The sequence below is a fragment of the Ochotona curzoniae genome, unplaced genomic scaffold (genome assembly GCF_017591425.1).
Source record: "Ochotona curzoniae isolate NIBS_2020 unplaced genomic scaffold, NIBS_Ocur_1.0 contig_4148, whole genome shotgun sequence".
In the NCBI taxonomy this organism is placed as follows: domain Eukaryota; kingdom Metazoa; phylum Chordata; class Mammalia; order Lagomorpha; family Ochotonidae; genus Ochotona; species Ochotona curzoniae.
The window spans coordinates 5,632,390-5,657,830 of NW_024466146.1; the positions used below are offsets into that span (position 1 = coordinate 5,632,390).

The 25,441-nt window shown below is 46.4% G+C and overlaps 1 protein-coding gene across 2 annotated transcripts in view; it reads left to right on the forward strand.

Annotated features, from left to right (window-relative positions):
- The first annotated feature begins 2,198 nt into the window (after positions 1-2,198).
- CCNYL1 (cyclin Y like 1) overlaps positions 2,199-25,441 on the forward strand; it is a 42,458-nt gene continuing 19,215 nt past the window's right edge. Inside the window, exons 1-3 of one of the 2 annotated variants that reach the window (XM_040984563.1) lie at positions 2,199-2,587; positions 16,467-16,541; positions 19,324-19,358. In XM_040984563.1, coding sequence (XP_040840497.1) covers positions 2,362-2,587; positions 16,467-16,541; positions 19,324-19,358 — 336 coding nt within the window. In that variant the 5' untranslated portion in view covers positions 2,199-2,361. The remainder of the gene's footprint in view (positions 2,588-16,466; positions 16,542-19,323; positions 19,359-25,441) is intronic. The other variant, XM_040984562.1, reaches the window with a different exon arrangement.

A 25,441-nucleotide genomic window follows, 5' to 3' on the forward strand; every position in this document is an offset into this window, starting at 1 on the left:
GGTGAGGCCTAGCATTGATGGAATGTGGGCAGAGAAGCCAGGGAAAGGTGAATGTCTGTGGCTTTGTAAATGTGTCCATGTTATTCACTGCATGTCTCTTAGGATAGCTTCTATTGCTGGGGAAGCTGGGACACAGGTGTTCAGTTTAACAGGTGGACTTCAGGGTAATGACCATTTGTTCATCTTGAGGGTTATAATTGATTGGATTGCCATATGGACTTGTGACTTGCTATTTCTAGTGGGCTCTGTTATCATCAAGCTTGGTTAATAAAGACTGCTTATAAGGACTTAATAAACCTTAGACATGTCTGGCATGATCTCACTTGAACTCTGCAACAACTTGTTCCTCTGCTGGAACTCAATGAGGAGTGGGATTCTTTCACGTAGGACTGGCACATGGCCTTTTTTTTTTTTTTAGGGGCTTATTTTTATTGAAAAGTCACATTTACAGAGAAAAAGATTCTCCATCCACTGGTTCATTCCCCAAATGGTCACAATAGCTGGAGCTGAGCCAATCTGAAGCCAGGAGCTTCTTCCGCGTCTCCCCATGTGGGTGCAGGGTCCCAAAGCTTTGAGCTGTCCTCGACTGCTTTCCCAGGCCACAAGCAGGGAGCTGGATGGGAAGTGGAGCAGCTGGGACAAGAACTCGCACCCACACGGGATGCTGCCTTTGAAGGTGGAGGATTAGCAACTGAGCCAGTACACTGGACTCTGGCAAGTAGGTCTTAAGAAATGTTAAATGGAAGAAAAGTACTTAAAATCTCCATGAAAATAACCCTTGAGCCAGGCCTTGGTGCTTTTGGTGCTGTGGCTGGCTAGCTGACACACCCACATCCTCTATGGGAGGAACCAGGTTTGGGTTGCGGCTCCACTAAGGATTCCTGTTTCCTGCTGTTGCATTCGTCTGGAGGCAGCAGGCGATGGATCAAACAGCTGAGTTCCTGCCAGTCACGCTGGAGACCTGAATGTAGTTCTGGGCCCCCGGATTCAGCCTGGCCCGGCCCTGGTAGGTGAGCCGCTGGGAATGAGTGAGGCCAATGAATGCAAAATTCTCTTTCTCTTCTAATAAAGGAAAACGGACATTTTAAAAAGGCCTTTAAAAAAATCCTGCTATACAACGTAATTTTTCTTACAAGTTCCACTTCCACCCTTTATTTTCAGGATAAAGGGAATCAGGAATCGCCTGGCCCCACCCTAAGCGGTCACGTGACTTTGGGAAAGTTACTTAATGTCTGCATCTCCCTGTGCTCTGTAACAAGGGATGGGTGTGGAGCTTTACATGAAATATCACATTGTTACCTTCATCGCCATCGAGTCAGCTCCGGGGTACCTCACTGTGGTCCTTGATTAAGTTTGAAGAAATCTTGTTGTCAGGAAAAGAAGGGAAATCTGCAAACTGCTGCCAGGGGTGGCACAGACAGGCGAGAACAAACGATTAGGGAAGGGGAGGGACCAGCGCGCTCCGCTGCACGGACAAGGAAGTGGAGAGGTGACCTTCGTCGGGTCTCACGCCGGACACGTGGATTCCGAGGGGTCAGTTGCGGGCACAATCGGACCCACGTGCAAGCCCGGAGAAGAGTCTTCCGTCACAAAAAAAAAAACGGTCCAAGCGGCGGTGCAACTAAGTTTGGTAAGCCAATGGAAGCTGCCGGACGCGGAGGAGCAAAGTTGAGGACGGAACCGAGCGCTTGCCTCACCGGGACCGTCTGCAGAGGAGAGGCCGAGGACAGCCCGGAGCCACCAACGTCCGCCGCCTCCCGCAGGACCGGAACGCTCCGGAGCTCCGGCCGATGAATGGGAGCGGGAGCCCAGGACGCCCCGCCGGAGGGGGCGCGGCGCTGGGCATCACGTGGCCGGGCTCCCTGCGGGCGCGTGGAAGGCACTCGGGTCACGATTGGGTCCTCGTAACCAGGTGACCAGAGGACGCGTTCCGGTTGGTAGGCGCCCGGCGGAGTGAGTGGCTTTCGGGCGAGAGGCGGCGGCGGAAGAAGGAGGGGCTGGGAGCGCGCTCTCTGCCGGCAGTGGCTGCGTGTGGCAGCGCGCGGCGGGTTCCCCACCCCTTTTAAATAAGCCGGGCTGGTCGCCGCCCTCGCAGACGAGTCGGCTCGCGGCGGGCGGTGGTGGCGCGGCCGAGGCCGGAGCCCTGCCCGGGGCCGGGCGGCGGGGCGGCGGGCCGGACGAGCGGCGGGCGAGGCCGCGGCTCTATGCGCTCCGCAGCCCCGGCGTAGCCCGGGCACAGCCCCCGGGGCTGCCGGGGCCGAGCGCGCCATTGTTGGGGGAGGGGGCGGCTGCCGAGCGCCGCGGGGTCGGGGGGCGGGCGAAGGCGCCGACGGCGGCGGCGGAGCGCAGCGGGGGCGCCCCATGGGGAACACGCTGACCTGTTGCGTGTCCCCCAATGCCAGCCCCAAGTTGGGCCGGCGCGCGGGGCCGGCGGAGCCGGAATACGAGTCTGAGATCTACGAGGCGGCTGCCGGCGACGCGGTGGCGGTGGCCCCGGCGCCCGCTGCCGTGGAGCCCAGCGAGTTAGATTTCGGAGCCGGCGAGGGTCACCACCTGCAGCACATCAGCGACCGGGAGATGCCCGAAGGTAAGGGGGCCTCCCTGGGGGAGACGGCCGCCGCCTCGGGCTCCTTCCTGCCGGGAGCCGGCTTTCCCGGGGCTGGGCACCGGGGGCGAAGGCTTGGCTCTGCCTCGCGTCCCCACCCCTTATTCTTCCACCGAGTCAGTCTAGTGTGTTTCCCTTCTCGCTACAGCAACGCCCAGGTCTTCCCCCCCACCACACACACACTCTTCATCTTTCTCTATTCTGCCCTGGGACCCTCCTGTCCACGGCCCTTCCTGTTTGTAACCCTGTTCATCTTCCCCTGGGACTACAAGCAGGACTTGTTTGGGGGTGTGCCTCTCCCTTTTCTCAATACCCCGATATTGGGGTCTGCATTTCATCTCCCCATCCCTGCCCATGTCCAGATGGTGCCTGGGTGAGGGAGCCAGGTAAGGACCAAGGTTCCCGCCCACGCCCCCGTTAGAGTAGCAGATAACGCCGCACAATTCAGATACCCATGAGATCTCATGTCAGGGCACAGTAGAGGTTGCCCCCCGTGTCTGTGTGGTGTTCTTAAGTAGACGGTTTTCAATCGCACGGCAGAAGCTGCTGCGTTCTTTCACCGTGTTTGAGCACGGAAGGAAAATGTTGTGAAGGGCTTAAAATAACTGTGAATGGCGTGAAGTGTTCCTGCCAGGGCTGCGGGAAACTTTTTTTCCCCCCTTAAACCTTAAGGAGTTTTCCCACGGAGTTCAGATTACGTCTATAATTCCCACTGTGCCCGAAACCCCTCTGTAGCCCTCCTTCGGCCACTTTACTGACTTCCTTCACCTTCTTCTGTTCTAAACGGGAAGGTGGAGGTGGATCTTGAGATCGCTGCTGGAAAGTTTCAAGAGACAAAGTGTCAGTGCAGACTGATTTTGTCCGTGTTAAGGTTTGGGAATTAAAATGCCAGCCCCTGGCAGCGGTGGAGTCGGTTTCCATGGCTCCCCCTCCAATCCCCCCCACCCCCCACTTCCTAGACTTAGAGCCGAGTTCTGAGCGGAGAATAGGGGAGGGCGGGGAGGGGATGGGAGCAGAAGAAACTTGTCTTTTTTTTTTTTTATTTTAGATTTTGGAAAGCTTTGAATCTAGTAAAAGTACTTCTTTCTGGGTAACGTGGTGGTTTTTGAGTGAAGATTGAATTCTTTAGTTCTTTGAGGTAGAAAACATTGTAAGGTGTTTAAGTCCAGGTTGGCTCATTTGTTTCACTTTATCACCAGGAGATGCCTTAGAAGTTTTGTGTTCAAACTTTAGGCTGGGCTCTCTTAGATGTTGTAAAAGGAAACAGTTCCTGTGTAGTGGGAAGTGCACATGTTACAGAATGTTCAGGAATTGTGAAAGACTAAACAGACATGTGGATGCATCGTACCTGGAGACACGAAGCATGGGAGTCCTTGTGGACCGGCATTGCTGGCTGGTGCCGGGTCAGGCTCTGATTTTACAAACCAGTAGCGACGTGGGTAGTGTGGGGTGACAGCCCGAAGGGGAATCTATATACTTCTTCAGAGTTACTGTGTGTTTTCATGTGCCTCTCGTTTGACCCTTCTAAATACAAATAAGGCTGGTGTGTGACCACTCACAACTCGGTGAAGATCTGATCAGAGTACCAAAGCTACTGGAGGACTCCCTGCTCATCCGGATAGACACAGCAGTGGTAGTAAGCCACAGATCATTCTTAAGGAACTTCTGGGGTGCATGCTGTCTTTTCATCTGTAAGTGCGTCTTTCGAATAGTCCTGTCTCGATCAGTTAGTTCGGTGAAGATACACTCATTTCACTCAACTTGATCAATATGAAAGTAGGACTAACACGTGGCCTCAACTTCCGGTTGATAGTGGGTTAATAAAGAGTTTACCATGTCAGCTGGGAACTGAAGCTCACAGAGCCTGGAAGCAAAAGCCAGCAGGACAATGGGGTGGGCATTGAGCATGGGCTTCGAACTCGGGAAGTTAGCAATGTATTACAGCAACAATTACATTTTTACTTTGGTAGAAAATTATCTATTGGCAGCCTTCAGTAAGAGTGATAGGACAATCCTCCATTTCAGCATTTGCCTGTCAGTTTGCCATAGAAACCAGGTCAGAACACCAAGTCTGAGGTTCGGAGGCATTGGAAGCTTGCTTTGCCTGCTCTTCCAGGCAGTTTTGAGTCCATTCCCCTGGAAGCTGAGGTGTACCCACTCAGATGGAAAGCATTCTAGCCTTTGTGTAGTGAAGAAGTGAAGTATCTTGGTTAGTTAAAGAAAATCGTACAGGAATGGTGTGTGGTTCTGCAGCAGGTCAGCACGTGACTTCCCAGGCCAGTTCAGAAAGATGGTCCTGAGAATCTAGTGGTGATTTCGGATAGACTCGGAATGACCTTCTCTATTTTGTCCAATGTAAGTGACAGTGCTTCATTAACACAATAGATTCTGAGGTTTTACCCAATTACAGCCTTTGGTTCTGATCTTAGTAGCTTTGCTAGCCTGCTGGCCAGAGTTGTTCTCTCAAGTGACCTTGCCGCCCCAAGGGGCAGCACGATGTGAGAAACCCTCTGGATGGCAGACCTTTCCTCTTTCACTGCTGATTTCCAACCCTCCTTTCTCCCCTACTTTTTAAAACGAATATTGCTCTGCTTAAGTATAGCGTATTAAAAAATACTCATGTTTATTACTGTTTTCTGTTGACTCCGCCTGAACATTTGCATGCATGTAACTTTTTGTTTATTTTACAAAAGAAGAGCGCATTCTGTGTGCTCCTCTGTAGCTGTTCCCTGAAGGTGTGAAGCTACGGTTCCTGGAGGGGTCTTGTGTGGCAGAGCATCCGCCCCGCCTCCGGCCCCGCCTCCTGCCCCTTTGGAGTAACAAACATCTACCATCAGATGGGTGGAGCCTCATTTATTTATCTACCCATTTATGATTGTGCATTTTGATAACCAATGATATGTCTGGTTAAATTTAACCATCTTATGATTGAATGTTTGATTCCTGAGATAAAGACATCATCCCTCTGTAGAGTTAAGATGTTATACTTGGATTTTGTTTTTACTTAGATCCAAAGGATGCCATTTTCTAGTTAGAGCATTTAGGTAATATATGTTCTCATTCCAAATAGAAGTTACTCTTGATTTTTTAAAAAAATGATACAATTCTATAGGCTCTAGGATTTCCCTTTTTTTTAATTTGTTTTATTTTTATTGGACAGTCAGGTTACAGAGAGGAGAGACAGACAGAGAGGAAGATCTTCCATCCATTGCTTCACTCCCCAAGCTGCTGCAATGGCTGGAGCTGCACCGATTCAAAGCCAGGAGCTTCTTCCAGGTCTCCCGTGGGAGTGCAGGGTCCCAAGACTTTGGGTCATCCTCTGCTGCTTTCTCAAGCCACATGCAGGAAGCTGAATGTGAAGTAGGGCTGCTAGGATTAGAACTGATCCCCATATGGGATCCCAGTGCATGCAAGGTGAGGAGGAATTCAGCCATTAGGTTACCGCACCAGGCCCTGGATTCCCTTTTGAGTTTTCAATGGGCATTCAATTTCTTCTGTCAGGTTTCTCTGGATCATCATTGCTTATCTTTTTGTCTTTTTTTTTTTTTAAAGATTTGTGTTTATTTTTATTGGAAAAGCAGATTTATAGAGAGAGGGAGAGATAGAGAGGAAGATCTTCCATCCACTGGTGTATTTCCTAGATGGCTGCAGGGGCCAGAACTGAGCCAGTCTGAAGCTAGGAACTTCTGAGTCTGCCACGTAAGTGCAGTGTCCCTGTGCTTTGGACCATCCTCTATCCAGGCCACAAGCAGGGAGCTGGAAGGGAAGTGGACCAGCATCTATATGGGATCCTGGCACTTGCAAGGTGTACATTTAGCCATTGAGCCATCGTGCTGGGCCCTAAATGATGAGTCTTACATGCTGAGAAGGTTTGGGATAACTTGGAGCACCTGTCAGTGGGGAAGCAGTGTGTGACACAGGGCAGGCGGTGGTCCCTGAGACCCAGCCACTGTCCCAGCTCTGACACTCACATTCTAAAATAGTCAGGACAGACAGCACCTGGACACAATCAAGAATGTCAGGGAGGGAAGGAAAACGGGAAGACCTGGGGAAGAAGATGGTGAAAGCTGGCTGTTCTGTGAGTGGTGTGTCAGTAGTGCTTAAAGTAAGGAGGGATAAGCAGGCTTCCACACATAGGCATAGCTCCTTTTCGAGTTCCTCTGGATGGCAGCAGAGTTGATTTGGGCAAAGCACAGAACAAGACGGAAAGCCAGCTACAGCCCAGAGCAGAGGACATCAGCAGGAATACAAAGGTAATTGACAAACTTGGTAGTGTCAGTTACCTTTCAATTCCACTTTTCAGTGAACTTTGTCAAGTACTCTTGTAGGAGAGGATGAGACTGCACGTGTAGTTGGCTTCCACAAAGAATATTGCCTTTGGTTGCATTGGGAAACCCTTGGGGACTTACAGGGAGGAAGCGCTGTTCCTTCTTTATTTTAAAGAAGATTGGAGTAGCTGTTGTGAGGTATCACTGTCAAGCCAACAAGGGTGAATGTGGCTGATGCCGTGGTTCAGATGAGAGCCAATGAAGGCTTAAATAAAGGAATAAGGAGCAGAAGTAGACAGAGTTTAAGAGATGGAGTAAATCTGAAGTTAGGTAACAAAGACATGGATAGACAAGTCACAGAAAAAGAAATGGAGCTGAACCTCAACTGAATTTGAACTGTGGTAATGCAGCAAGGTGGAGAAGTCCACCATGGGGAGAGGGTTCGGGGAGGGGTGGGGGGAATCCCAGTGCCTTTAACATTGTGTCACATAATGAAATTAAAAAAAGAAAGAAATGGAGCTCATTAAACAATGTGAACATAAAAGAGATCAAAGTGCAAATTTCTTTTTTGTTCATGGAAATTTCAAAAACGTCACTGTGTTTTCTAGGATGAGACTGTTAAGAAAGCTCCATTACATATTCCGCAGGCAAGCCCAGCATCCCACGTGGGCACCAGTTTGTCTCCCAGCTGCTCCACTTCCCTTCCAGCTCCCTGCTTATGATCTGGGAAAGCCGCAGAGGGTGGCTGAAGTTTGGGCTCCTGCACCCATGTGGGAGACCCAGAAGAAGCTATGGGCCTAGGATCTGCTCAGCTCCGGACTTTGTGCTCATTGGGAAGTGAACTAGCAGGTGGAAGATCTTTCTGTTTTTCCTTCTCTCTCTAACTTTGCTTTCCAATAAAAATAAACAAATCTTTTGTGCTGATAGAGAATAGTTTGATCCCATAAGGGGGAGTTCAGCACATCTGACAGCCATTGCGAAGGCATTTAATCCAGAAATGCTGCGTTGAGGAGCATATGCTGAAGGTGTAGTCTGTATAGGAATGTGCATATGAAACAACATTCACACAAAGGTTTTGTTGCATTATTTTCAGTAACAAAATTTTGAAAATACTGTAAATGTCTACTAAAGGGCGTGGAAATAAAACTGATATAGCCAAACAGCAGAGAAAATTTTAAAAGGACTTGGAGTGATCCATCCCCCAAGGCTTGTTACTTGAGAAAATCGGGAGAACATATATTTAGGAAAGATAGCAGGACACATATATATTTGTTTATTTAAAAATAAAAAACATTGTTTTTTTTTTTTTTAAAGATTTATTTTTATTATTTTTTCATTGGAAAGGCGGATATACAGAGAGGAGAGACAGAGAGGAAGATCTTCCGTCCCATGATTCACTCCCCAAGTGAGCGCAACGGGCCGATACTATGCCGATCCGAAGCCAGGAGCCTCTTCCGGGTCTCCCACGCGGGTGCAGGTTCCCAAAGCTTTGGGCCGTCCTCGACTGCTTTCCCAGGCCACAGGCAGGGAGCTGGAAGGGAAGCAGGGCTGCCGGGATTAGAACCGGCGCCCATATGGGATCCTGGGCGTGCAAGGCGAGGACCTTTAACCACTTGCGCCACCGCGCCGGGCCCCTGTTTTTTTTTTTTTTTTTAAGATTTATTTATTAAAACAAAATGCAGTTCTTTGTGGCTAAATGGGCACAACTGGAAACTATAATGCTAAGGGAAATGAGTGAATCCCAAAAGATTAGATACCACATGTTTGCCTTGATTTAACCTGTAATTTTTGTATGGTTGTTTGTTATTTTTTGAACCTGTCATTGATACTGTCTCAACCCAGATGTTTCGAAGAATGGAACTTGCATTATTTTTAACATATTGTTTACCCAATACTATGTCAATTAATTCCATAATGTTGTATATTGATACTGAGGCCTTGTTGGGGCTTTTAACTGACCGGATCTTTACTCTGTTAGACCTATCTTCAGACCATAGAAGGTCTCCCCAAGAGGCCACTGAACTTATCTGGACAATAAGACGCTGAACTTTATGCTAGGCATGTGTTTGCAAGCAATGAATCTCAACTGAACTTGAACTATGGTTATGCAACAAGGTGGAGGAATCCACCATGGGGGGAGGGGTATGGGAGGGGTGGGGGGAATCCCCAGCGCCTATAAAACTGTACTACATAATACAATGTAAGCAACAATAAAAAAAAAAAAAAGATTTATTTATTTTTATTACCAAGTCAGATATATATAGAGAGGAGGAGAGACAGAAAGATCTTCCATCTGATGATTCACTCCCCAAGTGGCCACAATAGCCTGAGCTGTGCCAATCTGAAGCCAGGAGCCAGGAGCTCTTCCAGGTCTCCCACATGGGTGCAGGGTCCCAAGGCTTTGGGCAGTCCTCCAATGCAGGCCACAAGCAGGGAGCTGGAGGGGAAGTAGAGCTGCCGGGATTAGAACCAGTGCCCATATGAGATCTTGGCGTATTCAAGGCTAGGACTTTAGCTGCTAACCACAGTGCCAGGCCCCATTGTTATTTTTAAAAAGATAATATTTTTTTGTTTGAAAGGCAGATCTTCCATCTGCTGGTTCACTCTCCACCCACGTGAGTGGAGCTGACCCAATCTGGAGCCAGGAGCTTTTTCCAGGTGTTAACCTGCGTGCAGGGGCTCAAGGTGTTGGGCCATCTTTCTATGCTTTCCCAGTTCATAAACATGGAGCTGCATTGGAAGTGGAGCAGTAAGGACTTTATCCTCTGCCAGTATGGGATTCCAGTGCTTGCAGGTGGAGGATTCATGTGATATGCCACCACACTGGACCCAGAAATGATCCTTCATGAAAAGTGATACCTGTTCACTTTTACTGATAAAGCACACAATGCTTAAGGTTTTATTTTGGTGTGATTTTTCTCAAGTTCACCTTTGTCTTCGAGGTCATTTTGTGCATTGCGTAGTGTGTGGATTGCTCACAGTGTTTTGAATTAGGTAGTGTAGGTATCATATCTTTTACATATCAGAAGACAGGCTCTGAGATGTAAAAATTGAATTTTCCAAAGGTTTAAGAAAACTGAATAGGAATTTAAATTTCAGATATGTGGAATATACTAGATATAGGGTCCTATATTACGTATAATATATCCTATAATATATTGTATAGTCTGATATTATATATAACATAGGATATATAGGAATCTAAATTTCAGATATGTAGAATAACACATAGAATAGGTTTATAGAATAACTCACAATATGGACTCTTTCTCCACAATACTTATTTGACATATTTGAGAGACAGGAGAGAAGTGGTGGTCCCCGACCCTGGGCACTGCTCTAGAGTCAGGGGGTTGTTCTGCTCCAGTGGCCCCGGGCAGGTTCTGACCTTGAGTCACCACCTGACCTTGCCTCTGGTGCACATTAGCAGGAAGCTGGAATAGGAATGGAGCCAGGATTTGAGCCAGGTATTTGCAGAAATACCTTTTCTCTTGCCATCCCCCACCCCCCAACCCCCTGTATATTGAAGTGTATTAAGACTTTGGAGTTAAAATGGCAACATTGTGTGAGGTGTTGTGAAATGGAGGTAATTTATAAGCTGGAAATGTTAAATCTTAAGAAATCAAGTAAAATGTTTATATAAAATTCAAGTTACTCTGCGGCATGTGATATGTCACGTCCTAGCCGTGGTCATTGACACTGGGTTGAGGATGAGATAGTTAAGGTGACACTGAGGACTAACACGGAGGGGTTTGGGAGCTGCCCACCCTGCAGGCCCTGGGGGTTAGGTGGGGTACACAGCTTGGCCGAGCACCCCCTAGTGAGGAAGGCCTACTGGAGGCCAGAGGGGGTTGGGGGGGTTACTGGGGACTGCACAGTGGACTCCAGAGAGAAAGCCCTCTGTTTCCATGGTGACTATGAGGCCATAAACCGCTACAGTGTGCAGTGCAGGGCTGGAGCAGCTCAGTCCATCATTAAAACAGGAGCCTAGAGACTGCGGATAGCGTCTCTTTAGTTGGGCTGTGTTGAAATCCATCTCTTTTTCTGCAGTAGGCTGCTGCTGTCAGAATTTCTTGGTCACTGCTTTCTTCCATTAATATTTTGACAAGAAAAACAATTCCCTTACAGTTTGTGATGATTCAGTGGTAACACTTGTGGCTTTAATAATGCATTTCATTTATTAAGTTGCGTATCATTTCACATTTTTTTTTAAAACATCTGTTCAGTTGGGATGGATTTTAACAATTGAAAAAAGCTCATATTAGAGGAAAAGCAATATTTGCTGTCAGTGTGGGCCCTTCTGAGGTATGTGTACATTAGAATCCAAGTCTAAATTTGGGTTTTAACTTTTTTTTTTTTTAACATTTATTTATTTTTACTGGAAAAGCATATACACAGAGAGGAAGATCTTCTGTCCATTGATTCACTCCCCAAGCAGCAGCAAAGGCCAGAGCTGAGCCGATCCAAAGCCAGGAGCCAGTAACTTCCTCTGGGTCTCCCACATGTGTGCACGGTCCCAAGGCCTTGGGTTATCCCCAACTACTTTCCCAGGTCACAGAGTGGGGAGCTGGATGGGAAGTGGGGCCACTAGGACTGGAACTGGCAGCACCCAAATGGGATCTTGGCATGTTCAAGGCAAGGACTTTAGCTGCTAGGCCAACGTGCTGGGCGTCAGGCCCTAGGTTTTAATGTTTTTAAAGTCACGTTTTTCCTGCATCAACCAATCTTCCAGTTAAATTAGGCTGCAGTTTAAATAGATAGAACACAACTGTGAGTCTTAAAATACATTTTTATCATAACCCTTAATGATGAGATCAGGAATAATCCTAGTTTAAAATATTCTTAGCGGATTCTCAGATATAATTTTTGGAGAGATCCACTATAATTAATATTTTTATTTTGCTGACATCTGTGTCTTTCTGCGTATTTATGGGACCTGATACCTTGCTCATTTAGCAGTCTTGCCTGTGCAGGAGTGCAGAATAGTGTTCAAAGTCCTTCCTTTGAACACACCAGGATCCTATATGGGCACTGGTTCTAATCCCGGCAGCTCCACTTCCCCTCCAGCTCCCTGCTTGTGGCCTGCATTGGAGGACTGCCCAAAGCTTTGCTACCCTGCACCCATGTGGGAGACCTGGAAGAGGCTCCTGGCTCCTGGCTTCAGATCAGCTCAGCTCCAGCCACTGAGGCCATTTGGGGAGTGAATCATCGGATGGAAGATCTTTCTCTCTTCCTCTCTGTATATCAGCCTTTCCAATAAAAATAAATAAATCTTTGGGGGGGGAGAAGATTTGTTACATTGGAAAGGCAAATTTACAGGGAGAGGGAGGCAGAGAGAAAGATCTTCCATCCATTGGAAGATCTAATTTTAAAGGAGTAGAAATTTGTGAATGCCTAAATCCTCAATAAAGGGGCTTGGCTGAGGCATAACGCATGATTGGCCTTTATGTGTGCCTTCAGCAGTGACTCACGCTGCAGCGACGTGGAGATGGTTTCTCTTTAATAAAGTAAGACATAGGTTGCTTGCTGATCCTATCTGTTTTTAGAAGCATGAATGAGAAAAACGGCTAAAAGGAATAGTTGTGAGTTTATGGGTAGCTTTTTATCTTTGTCTTTTTTTTTCTTAAGATTTACTTTTTAAAATTTTTGTTTGAGAGGAAGACTTACAAAGAGAGGAGGGACAGAGAAAGAAATCCTCCAGGTGCTGGTTTACGTGCCAAATGGCTGCCATGGCTGGAGCTGGGCTGCCTGAGGTTGGGAACCACGAGCCTCTTCAAGGCCCTCCCACATGGGTACAGGAGCCCAAGAACTGACAAGGCTATCTCCCACTGCCTTCCCAGGCATAACCAGCAAGTAGCTGGATTTTTTTAAGACTATTTTTTTTTTATTTTTGTTGCAAAAGTCAGATGAACAGAGAGGAGGAGAGACAGGTGGTTCTGTCCAATAATTCACTCCCCAAGCAGCCGCAATGGCCAGAGCTGAGCCAATCCGAAGCCAGGAGCTTCTTCCGCGTCTCCCACACAGGTGCAGGGTCCCAAGGCCCTGGGCCGTCCTCAACTGCTTTCCCAGGCTACAAGCAGGGAGCTGGATGGGAAGTTGAGCAGCTGGGATTAGAACCGGTGCCCATATGGGATCCCGGTGCAAGCAATGCAAGGACTTTAGTCACTAGGCTACCGTGCCAGGCCCAAGGAAATGTGTAACTTTTAAACAAAATGTTATGTTGGCTCTTGCAAATATTATTTTATGATATGTGTTTGTTAAATAAGCTAGTGGCTTTTACTTATTTTTACCTTTAGTGTGATCATTAGCACTATTTGATAGGTCAGCTCTCAAAGTAATCTTCTCAAAATATTATTTTTTAAACAGATTTATTTATTTATGTTTAAAAGACAGGTTTTACAGAGAGGAGGAGAGAGGTAGGTCTTCTATTCACTTATTTCACCCTCCGAATGAATTGAGCCAGTCTGACAATCTGAAGCCAGGAACCAGAAGCAGCTTCTGGGTCTCCCCGATGGGAAAGCTTGATGCTTTCTCAGGTCTTAAGCCAGGAACTGGACCAGAAGTGGAGCAGCTTGGACATGAACCAGTGCCTATATGTGGAATCTGAGACTAGGGTCAAGGGTTAGCTGGCTGGGCTACCATGCTGGACCCAAATGTTTTTCATTTTTAATGAAAAAAAATTGTATAGCTGGGGAGTTCATGGTGTGAATTGGGTGCTACTTGAATTGGACATTAAATAGTCCCTGAGAATCCATTGTCTACGGAAACGGCTCTTGGAAAAGGTGCCGCTGCTGGCTCCTGGCTAGCCGACTCGTACGGTTCAGCCGTGTCTTTGTCTCGTTCTTAGGGAGGTCCATGGGAGCGACAGTGGCTGAGACAGCTCTGGTTCATGTTTTCACCCTAAAATCCTGTGCCCTTGGTGTGTCATCTTGTCACTTAGGCTAAGTCTGCATGTTGTCCTATCTTTTGCCCAGTTCTCCCTCCCTCCCCGCCCCGCCCCCCGCGGGACTTGTGCTGTGTTTTTGGGTGTACTAGCACTTTGCTTTGGGGGGTGGTGTGTATTCATCTATTAAGCAAACTACTCTTCTTCAATTCTGGTTTTTCATTTTCCTCTAATTCCGTTGACAATTTTAAGTTAAACATTTTCTTGACATTACATATAATACAGCTGTTTTCGTTAACAATTCTGTAGTTTCAAAAACGTGGAAGCTGTAACATGTTCACTTTCTGTTGGTAGGGAGGGGTTAGTCCTGAGCATCGCGCTGGATACAGCTGTTAGAGTCGCTACCTGTCACTTCATGCAAAATGGTTTCATTTTTCCAAATTGTTCTCACTGTCTCATCTTTTCAAAGATGTGGGGAAAAAAACTTTAAAATAATTTTTGAGTGGGCTTTTTACATAAGAATAAGTTCCTCTAAAAATGTTAAAGTTTAACAAAGTTTAAATTGGAACTTCTGTGAAGAGCAAAGCAGTTGTTTGAGCTGCCAAGGTTTCCGCGGGCAGTACTGCTGCAGTGCTGATCCAGAGTCCTGCAAAGCCAGCGAGTGCCTACATGGTGTTCCTGTAAGATTCCAACCACACTCCCTTGGACACTGAAAAGGGATTGTGGAAAACATGGTGTTCACCTCTGTGCTGGTCTCTCTCTCTCTTTTTTTTTTTTTTAAGATTTATTTATTTTGGGTCCATAACCTAGCAGCTGAAGTCCTAGCCTTGTGTGCACCAGCATCCCATCTGGGTGTCCATTCTAATCCCAGCAGCTCCACTTCCCATCCAGCTCCCTGCTTGTGACCTGGGAAAACAGTTGAGGATGGCCCAAAGCCTTGGGACCCTGTACCCATGTGGGAGATCAGGAAGAGACTCCTGGCTTCAGATCAGCTCAGCTCTGGCCGTTGCGGCCGCCTGGGGAGTGAATCAACAGACGGATGATCTTCCTCTCTGTCTCTCCTCTCTGTATATCTGACATTCTAATAAAAACTAATATAAATCTTACAAACATTTTTACTTTTATTGGAAGGGAAGATCAGATTTATGGAGAGAAGGAGAGACAGAGACAGACCTTCCGTCCACTAGTTCATTCCCCAGCTGGCTGCAGTGGCCAGAGCTGGGTGGATCCAAAGCCAGGAGCTTCCTCAGGATCTCCCCTTTGTGTGCAATGATTATATTTTTAAATATGTTGATGTGTATTTAATGGCCAGATGTGTATACTTGTGTATTATGTATTGAGATCTACCTACGTGCAAATACAGGAATATTTTACCACTGGGCATATTTTTAAAAAGCAGATTTTTTAAAAAAAGATTTATTTATTTTTATTGGAAAGGCAGATGTACAGAGAGGAGGAGAGACAGAGAGGAAGATGTTCTGTCCAATGGTTCACTCCCCAAGTGAGCACAACGGCTGGAGCTGAGCCAATTCAAAGCTAGGAGCCCGGAGCTTCTTCCTGGTCTCCCACCTGGGTACAGGGTCCCAAGGCTTTGGGCCATCCTCAACTGCTTTCCCAGGCCACAAGCAGCAAGGTGGAGGGGAAGTGGAGCTGCCGGGATTAGAACTGACGAACATATGGGATCCTGGTGTGTGCAAGGTGAGGACTTCAACCACTACGCTATTGCACCGGACCCAAAAGCAGATTATTTTTGTAGCTTGGGAAATACTGTCAAGCATATCGTGAATGATTACTCTGGGAGCTTGGTTCACTTTCTTGAGAATAAGTGATGGACTTTAGATGGACTTTGTGGAGAGGTGTCCTAAGGGCTTTCTCCCCTTCCCTCTACTTCCCCTCGTGACAAGTGCCATACTCCCACCGAAGGGCAAACTTTGTTTCATGGGAATTCAAGAATCTCTAATGGTGTTGACTGAACTGAAGAATCAGCCCAGCTCAGGGCCGTGTGGACAGCTGGCCACGCTGCCTTGATGTGAAGCCAAACGTTTGTATGAGTAGCTCTGTGGTAGACGTTAAAATGTCATTTACATGTTGAAGCCTCAAGGTGATTATACTCTCAGGGGAAGGATGAGAATTTAGCTTTGGAAATTGAGGGGAAATGTTGGAAATCAGCTTCTGCCGTGGAAGTGGTTATATGGGTTAGAATATTGGATTTTTATGTGGTCCTCTTAAATCTGTCATGATATAGTGCCAAAGAAACCACTGCTAACACTTTTTGAATGGAGTTATGTTTAGCCACCTGATTGGAGAACAGTTGCCCAAAACAACATTGTTAGCCCGTTCGGTGCCGTGGGTGGCATCCCTCGTGGCTAGGGGCTGTGCCTGAAACATGGGTGCAGTGCCAGCGAAGAGGAAGGTGATGGCGTTGTGTTTGGGTAGGAAGGGGAGAGGGCATCTGTCAGCTTATGTCATTTGTTTGCGTCTGCTCGGGTAAGTGCACATTGCCGGAAGTCTAGATGCAGGCTGCGTTTATCACACGGTACAGGCGCTCCGCGGCTTTGGCAGTTTCGCAGAACATTTGTGTTGCAACTTTGATTTCATTTCTAATCTTTTTCCGACACTATTAAAAGGCATTAAGATTAAAATGAGGCTACTTTTAAAGCTGTCTGTTTTCACTCAACTAAACGATCACATGTTTTTCTCTTCCCCTTAGATCTAGCTTTGGAATCCAACCCTTCTGACCATCCAAGGGCAAGCACAATTTTCCTGAGCAAATCTCAAACAGACGGTAAGACAGACAGCACCCTCCCTGCAAGGAAAAGAAAGCATTTAGAAGAATTTATTTTTGTTTAAATTTTTCAAGTTTTTGTGTATTCACTTATTAATATTTACTTTCATTTACTCTTTCTTTTAGTTGTCATTTAAATGAGAATATTGAAACTTTATGGCTAACACTTTTCTAAGATTTATTTATTTTTATTACAAAGTCAGATATACAGAGAGGAGGAGAGACAGAGAGGAAGATCCTCCGTCCAATGATTCACTTCCCAAGTGGCTGCATCAATCAGAGCTGAGCCAGTCTGAAGCCAGGATCTAGGAACTTCTTCCGGGTCTCCCACACGGGTGCAGGGTCCCAAAGCTTTGGGCCATCCTCGACTGCTTTCTCAGGCCTCAAGTAGGGAGCGGGATGGGAAGTGGAGCAGCTGGGATTAGAACCGGCGTCCATATGGGATCCTGGTGTGTTCAAGGCGAGAACTTTAGTCAGTAGGCCATGGCACTGTGCCAGGCCCTTTTTTTAAGTTTTGTTTTTAATTGTTATTTGAAAGGCAGAGTTATAGATAGAAGGAGAGACGGGGCGGGGAGATCATCTGTCTGCTGGTTCCCTCCCCAGATGGCAGCTACAGCTGGAACTGAGTTCATCTGAAGGCAGAGCTTCTTCTGGGTCTCCCATATGGGTGCAGTGATGTGAAGACTTAAACCATCCTCCTCTGCTTTCCCGGGTCATAGGCAGGGAGCTGAATTGGAAGTGAAGTGGCTTGGACACAAACTGGCGCCCATGTGGGATGCTGGTGCCACTGGCCGAGGCTTAGCCTACTGCCTCACCACGCCAGCCTGGGCTGCACCTTGCGGCGCCTCTCTGTCAACAGTTAACCACTGCGTGCAATGGTGCTAGTTTCTTCATACTACTTAGTTGTTTTTCTTTTGCTCCAAAAAACGTCTTAAAGATGAATGACAGGGTTTTGACATTAGTTAGGTTTCATTTAAACAAATCAGTAAAGCTACTTTTTATATATGGTGATAGAATCTGGTTTTGTTCTCATTTTACAATGTTCTATCTGGATAGGTCTGTCTGGCATCCAAGCTAATGCTATTCAGAACTTAAAAGCTATTTGAAACTTTTCCACCTTAGTGTAATAATAATTTTTAAAGAATCAGTGTGTTAAACAGCTGTGATTTTTTTTTTCTGTCCTTGTTTTAGCACAAAAATCTTCCTGCTGTTTTCCTTAATATTATGTTAATCCTGGTGTATGAGCTAGCCTTACATGTCCGAGTTGCCCACTTGGTTATAATAGCAAGAATACAAGAAGTGAAGGTACAGTAATAGTATCAGGGGCGTGTTGTTGTACAGTAAGAAAAGAAAAGGGGAAGGATTTCTTTCTTTTGTTTTCCTAAGTTATTTTATATGAAAGAGTTACAGAGAGGGAGAAACAGATCATCTGTCTACGGGTTCACTCCCTTAATGCTGCAGCAGCCAGGGCTGGGCCAGTGCGAAGCAGGGAGCCCGGCAGCTTCCTCTAGGTCTCCCACATAAAGATAGGGGCCCAAGTCCTTGGCCCGGCCCCTGCTGCCCCTCCTAGGCCGTTGGCAGGGAGCTGGATCAGCACTTAAGCCACCAGGAGTGGGTGCTGGCACTGCAGATGGAGAATCAGAATGCTGTGCCACTGCACCAGAACCCAGGGGGGAATTTCTAGTTTATATGTTGTCTTAGGCAAGTCATTTATGGTTAGGATGATTGTGTTTTTTTATTTTCTTCTGGAGCAGGGCTTCTTACGTATAGTGTGTGTGTGAACAATAAATAAAAGCTGCCCCACGCCCCTTTCCTGAATGTGTACTTGTCTTGCCTGCTCAGTGCTGGAGGGAGCAGCAGTGTGGGAAAGTAAGGGCAAGTTGAATTCCTTTTGGAACTTCTTTCTTCTAACCTTTGTTAGACTGAAATGATTTTGTGTGTGGGAGGTAACTCAGGTACGGGCCTCATTTTAAGGTTTAGTTAAGGTAAGTTACTCCACAGTTCTGGGAAACCCATCTGTTTTGTCAGTGGCATGTTTTAGTGGATGGCAGGTTCAGGATGCTTGTAGGATTCTGGTGCACCTAGAGATTGGTGCCTGGCCAGAAACCGGTTGGTAGCATTGTCAGCTGTTGGGTCCTGTGTATAGCTCTGTGTATATGAATTAGACAGTGTTACTGATAATGGTACATGTATGCAACAGGTGACTTTTATATTAGCTAAATTTCTCATCTGGCCTAATTTATTTTTGATTTTTATCTGATTTGTACCTGTTAGGCTTTTCATTTCTTGCCAGGTGATTTAAGTGATTAATTTCATTAGAAATTGTTAAAAAAAAAATGGAATTTAGGACCCAGCATGATAACGTAGTGGTTAAAGTCCTAGCCTTGAACACACCAGGATCCCATATGGACACTGGTTCTAATCCCGACGGCCCCACTTCCCATCCAGCTCCCTGCTTATGGTCTGGGAAAGCACTCAAGGATGGCCCAAAGCCTTGGGACCTTGTACCCGCGTGGGAGACCCGGAAGAGGTCTTGGCTTCAGATTGGCTCAGCTCCGGCCGTTGCAGCCACTTGGGGAGTAAACCATCAGACGGAAGATCTTCCTCTCTGTCTCTCCTCCTCTCTGTACATCTGCCTTTCCAGTAAAAATAAATAAATCTTAAAGGAAAAAAAAATGGAATTTTATCTCATTTGTGTATTGGTAATTCATCAAATAATTAGCAATGACTTTATTTTTCTATGACATTTGCATCAAATTGATCAATTTTTTTTTATTCTCAGTGCGAGAAAAGAGGAAGAGCAACCATTTAAACCATGTAAGTATAAACAGAAAAAAAGTTAACAAATGAATAATTTGCATTGAAAATACATCTGTCATGATATCTGAAATATGTAATGGGAATGCTTTTCCTAGATTTCCTTAACCCGTATTTTTCCTGAGTACCAAATTTATTCAGGGAAGTCTTTGGCTTAGTGTAGTACCCCGCCTTTTTCTTAAGTTTCTGATGTTTATGATTCTGTGATGTTAGTATAGTCATCTGCCTTAAATTTTGTAGTCTTACTTTTTTGATCAGAGTAACACAGTTTATAATATCCGTCCTAGCCACCCGCTGTCCATTGCACTGAGTGACAGCTCCCTCACTGTCCCCTCTTATGTCTTCCTTAATTTCCCCTAATTTCCTTTGCTGACATTACATGCATTTTATTGGGTTCTAATCGATATTTACATTATGTGACTGTAAATGTTGTTCACTGCTGAGCCAGACACCTCCTCTGAGTACACCCAGCATTCTTTCTCTTAAAAGGTCTCTGAGATGTGGGCATTTCTCCTGACCGGTGCGCTTTAGCTCATGGCCAGGTGCGGTCCAGGGGCTCACTCTGCTCTTCTGCTTTTGCATTCTTTGTGTTTGTGTGGAGTTGGTTTTCTGTCTGTTCACTTGTCTGTTTGCTGACCATTATTTCCCCCCCTCTGAATGGTGTAATGCTTGTCACATGCCCATCAGAAATATTTTCCATCTACTAAAGCACATCTGCTCATTTCCCGCTTGGAGACAGATGTCCTCAGCCTTTGATCGTCCTGCTCCAACGCGGGGAGCTGCTTTTGCCAAGGTCTGCCCTCTGCTTTCCTGGGATATCTCTTGAAGTCATCTAGGATCTCACATAACCACTCTTGTATCGGATGCTTTGTGTCCTAGATTTTGTTTTCTTCTGTCTTGCGCTTACGTTTTATTGGAATACGTTACACTGGAGTTCATCTTTCTGGAAAGGCATATGGGCATTAAAAAAAAAAAAAAGATGCATTTCTTTTTATTGGAAAGGCAGATACACAGAGAAGGAGAAACAAGGATCTTCCATCTGCTGGTTCACTCTCTAAGTAGTCACAATGGTCGGAGCTGTACTGATCCGAAGCCAGGAGCCAGTAGTTTCTTCTGGGTCTCCCATGGGGGTGCAGGGTCCCAAGGCTTTGAGCTGTCCTCCACTGCCACAAACAGGGAGCTGGATGGGAGATGTAGCAGCCTGGACGCAAGGGCACCCACATGGGATTCCAGCGCGTGCAAAGCAAGGATTTTGCCACTAAGCTACCATGCCGGGCCCTGCATGGGCCTTTTTAAAGAGATCTCCACTGACTGAAAAGTTCTCCTTGATAGGAATGTATTCGAATTCTAGGTTAAAACTTCTTTGCGTAGTTCTTGAAAGCATTTTTATGCTTCCTTCTCCTGTATAGTGTTGCTCTTAAATCTGTTGGTATTGTATAATATATGTACCCAAAATTGAGTCTTTTTTTTCCCTTCACTTCTCTTTGTTCTAGGGTTCTGAAATTTTACATGTTTTCATGCGGGAATGTTCATGTGACCCTTGCGAGTAATGTGCAAACTAGACGTTCCTTCTGCAGTTTCTTTTTTGGTATTTTCTCTCTTTGAGCTTTTTCCTTGTATAGTAATTCGGGTGTCGGGCCTCTTAGAGCAGCGCATTAGTTAACAGAGCGGCAGGTAGATTTTCTGTTTGCAGATTTGCTCCCCACCCACTTGTAATATCTGGGACTAGGCCAGGCCAGAGCCCAGGTCCCCCATGCTGGCAGGAACTCGGGTACTTGGGCTGTCACCTGCTGCTTCCTTGTGAGCACATGACCAGGAAGCGGAAATGCAGTGAGAGTGGGGCTAACAGCCAGGCCCTCCATTATGGGACGCACACATGCTCAGCAACTGTTCTCATGTAGATCTCTTAGAAGTTTCTGTCAGGGGTTTCTGGTTTTTTCTACATGGACGCACCAGTGAGTGAGCAGGACTTGTCAGCTGTAGGCTGTCACCGTGAGAACTTGGAAGCGTCAGGGTTTCTTCGGGGGAGGGGGGTGTCTTGTCTCTGGAACAGTTTTGCTTCCTAAAGACTACTGGAATGGAACCTTATACTATAGCGTAATGGTTAGGGTCCTCACCTTGAACGTACCGGGATCCCATATGGGCGCCGGTTCTAATCCCGGCAGTTCCACTTCCCATCCAGCTCCCTGCTTGTGGCCTGGGAAAGCACTGGAGGACGGCCCAAAGCTTTGGGTGCCTGCACCTGTGTAGGAGACCTGGAGGAAGTTCCTGGCTCCTGGCTTCAGGTCAGCGCAGCACCAGCCATTGCGGCCACTTGAGGGGTGAATCATTGAACAGATCTTCCTCTCTGACTCTCCTCTCTGTACATCTATCTGCCTTTCCAATAAAATAAATCTTTAAAAAGGAAAAAAAAAAGAAAGGAAGGAAGGAAGACTTCTCACCCATGATTTCCTTAGGACTGAATACTGACACTGCTGGGCTTGATGTCTCTGGTGAGATACGCTATCTAGATTCCTTAAATATGGAGACTAGCTGGACTTGAAGCTCTAACCACAGAACTTCAGTCAACTCTTGGCCTGGGTTTTGTATTCTACCCCTCTTTTCCAGAGAGTTGGCGTGCTATAAACTGTGAGTGGGTTTGTGCGATCAGCTGACTTGCCTATTCCTGGCAGTCACTGTCCGTAGGAGCCGAAGTTGTGATTGTTGTGCATTGTCATGTCAGTTACCACGTCGACTTTTCTTGTGGTTCAGAGATTGAAAAGCACCTGCTGTCTGTTCCGCCTCCCAGCCCTGCATGTAACCATTGCTTCAGATGCTGTGAATTCTAGAGATTTTAGGAGGAAAGGGAGTTAGACTTGGCAATCTGCCAGATTTTATTTCACCTTACTTTTAAAATCTAAGTTTAAATTCGGCAATTAAAGATATTAGTGTAGGCTTTGTTTATTTAGTATTAAGGACTCTTTATTAACCATGCTTGGTGATAACAGAGCCCACTAGAAATAGCAAGTCACAAGTCCATGTGAGTGTCCAGTCTGAATGGAAACCCAAGTGGAGCATATGGTCGTTACCGTGAAGTCCACCTGTTAAGTTGAACACCTATGTCCCAGCTTCCCCAGCAATAGAAGCTATCCTAATAGACATGCAGTAAATAACCTGGACACACTTACAAAGCTGCAGACATTCACCTTTCCCTGGCTTCTCTGCCCACATTCCATCAGTGCTAGGCCTCACCTCTCCTGGAACTCACACATTAGAAATACAAAGCATCTTAGCATTGCTATCTTCATTGTCCCGCCCAAGCAGTGAACAGTGTGTGAGGAATACAGACACAGGGGCCATGCTCAGTGGATACCTGACCTTGGAGTCTGTCCACAGGAAGCCAGAGAACTAGCAGGTACTGAGGGAGGCCAAGAGTTGGAGTGCCAGAGCTGTAGAAGCATGTGAACAAGAGGGCATTTTTGTTTTTATTAATAATTGTTACACTTGTCTGCTAACAATTTAAGATTTTTTTTCAAATCACTTGCCCTGTTACATTGTGCCATATACTGACATTATCCCATTTCTGTGCAATATAGATGAAATAGTATCATTAATGCCTAAAGTGTTAGAAAATTTAATGCAAAATCATCAGCTTTTTTTTTAAAGATTTATTTATTTTTATTGGCAAGGCGGATATACAGAAAGGAGGAGAGACAGAGAGGAAGATCTTCCATCTGATGATTCACTCCCCAAGTGACTGCAATGGCCAGTGCTGCGCCGATCCGAAGCTGGGTACCAGGAACTTCTTTCCAGGTCTCCCACGCGGGTGTAGGGTCCCACAGCTTTGGGCTGTCCTCAACTGCTTTGCCAGGCCATAATCAGGGAGCTGTATGGGAAGTGGAGCTGCCGGGATTAGAACCGGCGCCCATATGGGATCCCGGGTGCATTCAAGGCGAGGACTTTAGCCACTAGACCATGCCGCCGGGCCAAAACTCATCAGTTCTAAAAGTCTACCCAGTGCCCCTTTGCTTTCTTTTTTTTTTAAGTTTTTTTTTTTTTTTTTTTTTTTTTTTAGATTTTTATTGGAAAGTCAGATATACAGGGCCCAGCACAGTGGCGCAAGTGGTTAAGTTCCTCGCCTTGCACGCCCGGCATCCCATATGGGCGCCAGTTCTAATCCCGGCAGCCCCGCTTCCCTTCCAGCTCCCTGTCTGTGGCCCGCGAAAGCAGTCGAGGACGGCCCAAAGCTTTGGGACCCTGCACCCGCGTGGGAGACCCGGAAGAGACTCCTGGCTTCGGATCGGCATAGTATCGGCTGTTGCACTCACTTGGGGAGTGAATCATCGGACGGAAGATCTTCCTCTCTGTCTCTCCTCTCTGTATATCTGCCTTTCCAATAAAAAAAGAATAAAAATAAATCTTTAAAAAAAAAAGAAAAGGAAAGTCAGATATATAGAGAGGAGGAGAAGGAGAGACAGATTAGAAGATCATCTGGTGATTCACTCCCCAAGCGGCCACAACAGCTGGAGCTTTGCTGATCTGAAGCCAGGAGCCAGGAGCCTCTTCTGGATCTCCCTCGCAAGTGCATGGTCGCAAGGCTTTGGGCTGTCCTCACTGCTTTCCCAGGCCATAAGCAGAGAGCTGGATGGGAAGTGAGGCCGCCGTGACTAAAACTGGCACTCATATGGGATCCCGATGCATGCAAGGATGAGAGGACTTCAGCTGCAAGGCTACCGTGCTGGGCCCCCCTTGCTTTCTTGATTGCCAAGTTCTGTACTCATTTGTGCTGTCTGAATGAAGATAAGTGGTTTTTCTATCCCTGTCTGGTTTAGTAACCACTGGTCAGTAGTGTCTGGCAGTGTGAATTTGTTTTTCTTTAGTATTTGCGTTTTGTGTCCGTGAGAGTGTCAGCACTGTTACTGAGGCTGGAGCCAGCGGTAGTGAGGCTTTAACACTGGTCATGCCTTCATGCAGGGTGAGGGAGCAATCAGTTACCTGTCTCCTCAGAAGCCTCATTTATGCCACCCTCCAGTCTCGGGAGACGTGGAGATGCTTTTGATAACAGCAAGTCTGAGTATGCTGGGAGTGGCATGTCATGTTGCTGGTCCTTCTGAAATTTGAAATGACCTGGTTGGAGAAACAAAATAGTAACTTCCCTAACAATTGCTTTGTCTATTCTTGAGTAGGCTTTTTAAAAAGCTAGGGTGACACCCAGGGAATGTTCAGTGTTTCTGAGGCTGGAGCTTGGTGTAGGTTGTACATTCATTGCCAAGGCCCCTAAAGGAGCCCCCGTCGAATGTAAGGCCACATCTAATTAGGAATTTCAAATGTTTTAACAAACATTTTCCAAGATAGACCAATAGGGCCCTGCGTAGTAGCCTAGTGGCTTAAGTCCTCACCTTGGCATGTACCAAGATCCCATATGGATGCTGGTTTGTGTCCCAGCTACTCCACTTCCCATTCAGATCCCTGCTGATGAACTGGGAGACCAGTAGCTGATGACCCAAAGCCTTGCGACCCTGCACCCGCATGAGAGGCCGGAAGAAGCTCCTGGCTCCGAGCTTCGGATCAGCTCAGCTCTGGCAGTTGTGACCACTTGTGGAGTGAAATAGCAGGTGGAAGATCTTTCTTTCTGTCTCCTTCTCTGTAAATCTGGCTTTCTGGTAAAAGTAACAAATCTTTAAGAAAAAAAAAAAGGATAAACCATTTGTGATGAAATACATTTGTGATGAAAAGCTAAACGGAGGAAAATGTGAGAAAATACCATCTCTAAATTGCTGCTATCACTTTCATTTTTCTGTATTTTCTTTTTATTTCCATATGGAAATTTTTTCATCAAAATTGACCTATGTGGGAGGTATGCCATGTTACCCCTAAATACATGTTGAACATCCCTAAGCCAGGAACTGAAATGCTTCAAAACCCAGAACATTGGAACACCAACATGATGCCTCAAATGCAAAATTCCACTCTGGCATCATGTGGCAAGTCACAGTGCCCACATGTGGGCACACTAAGCATACCATGTAAAATTACCTTGGGGCTGTGTGTGGGAGGTGTATGTCAAATAGAAGTGAATTTTGTGTTCACACTGGGGTTGCATC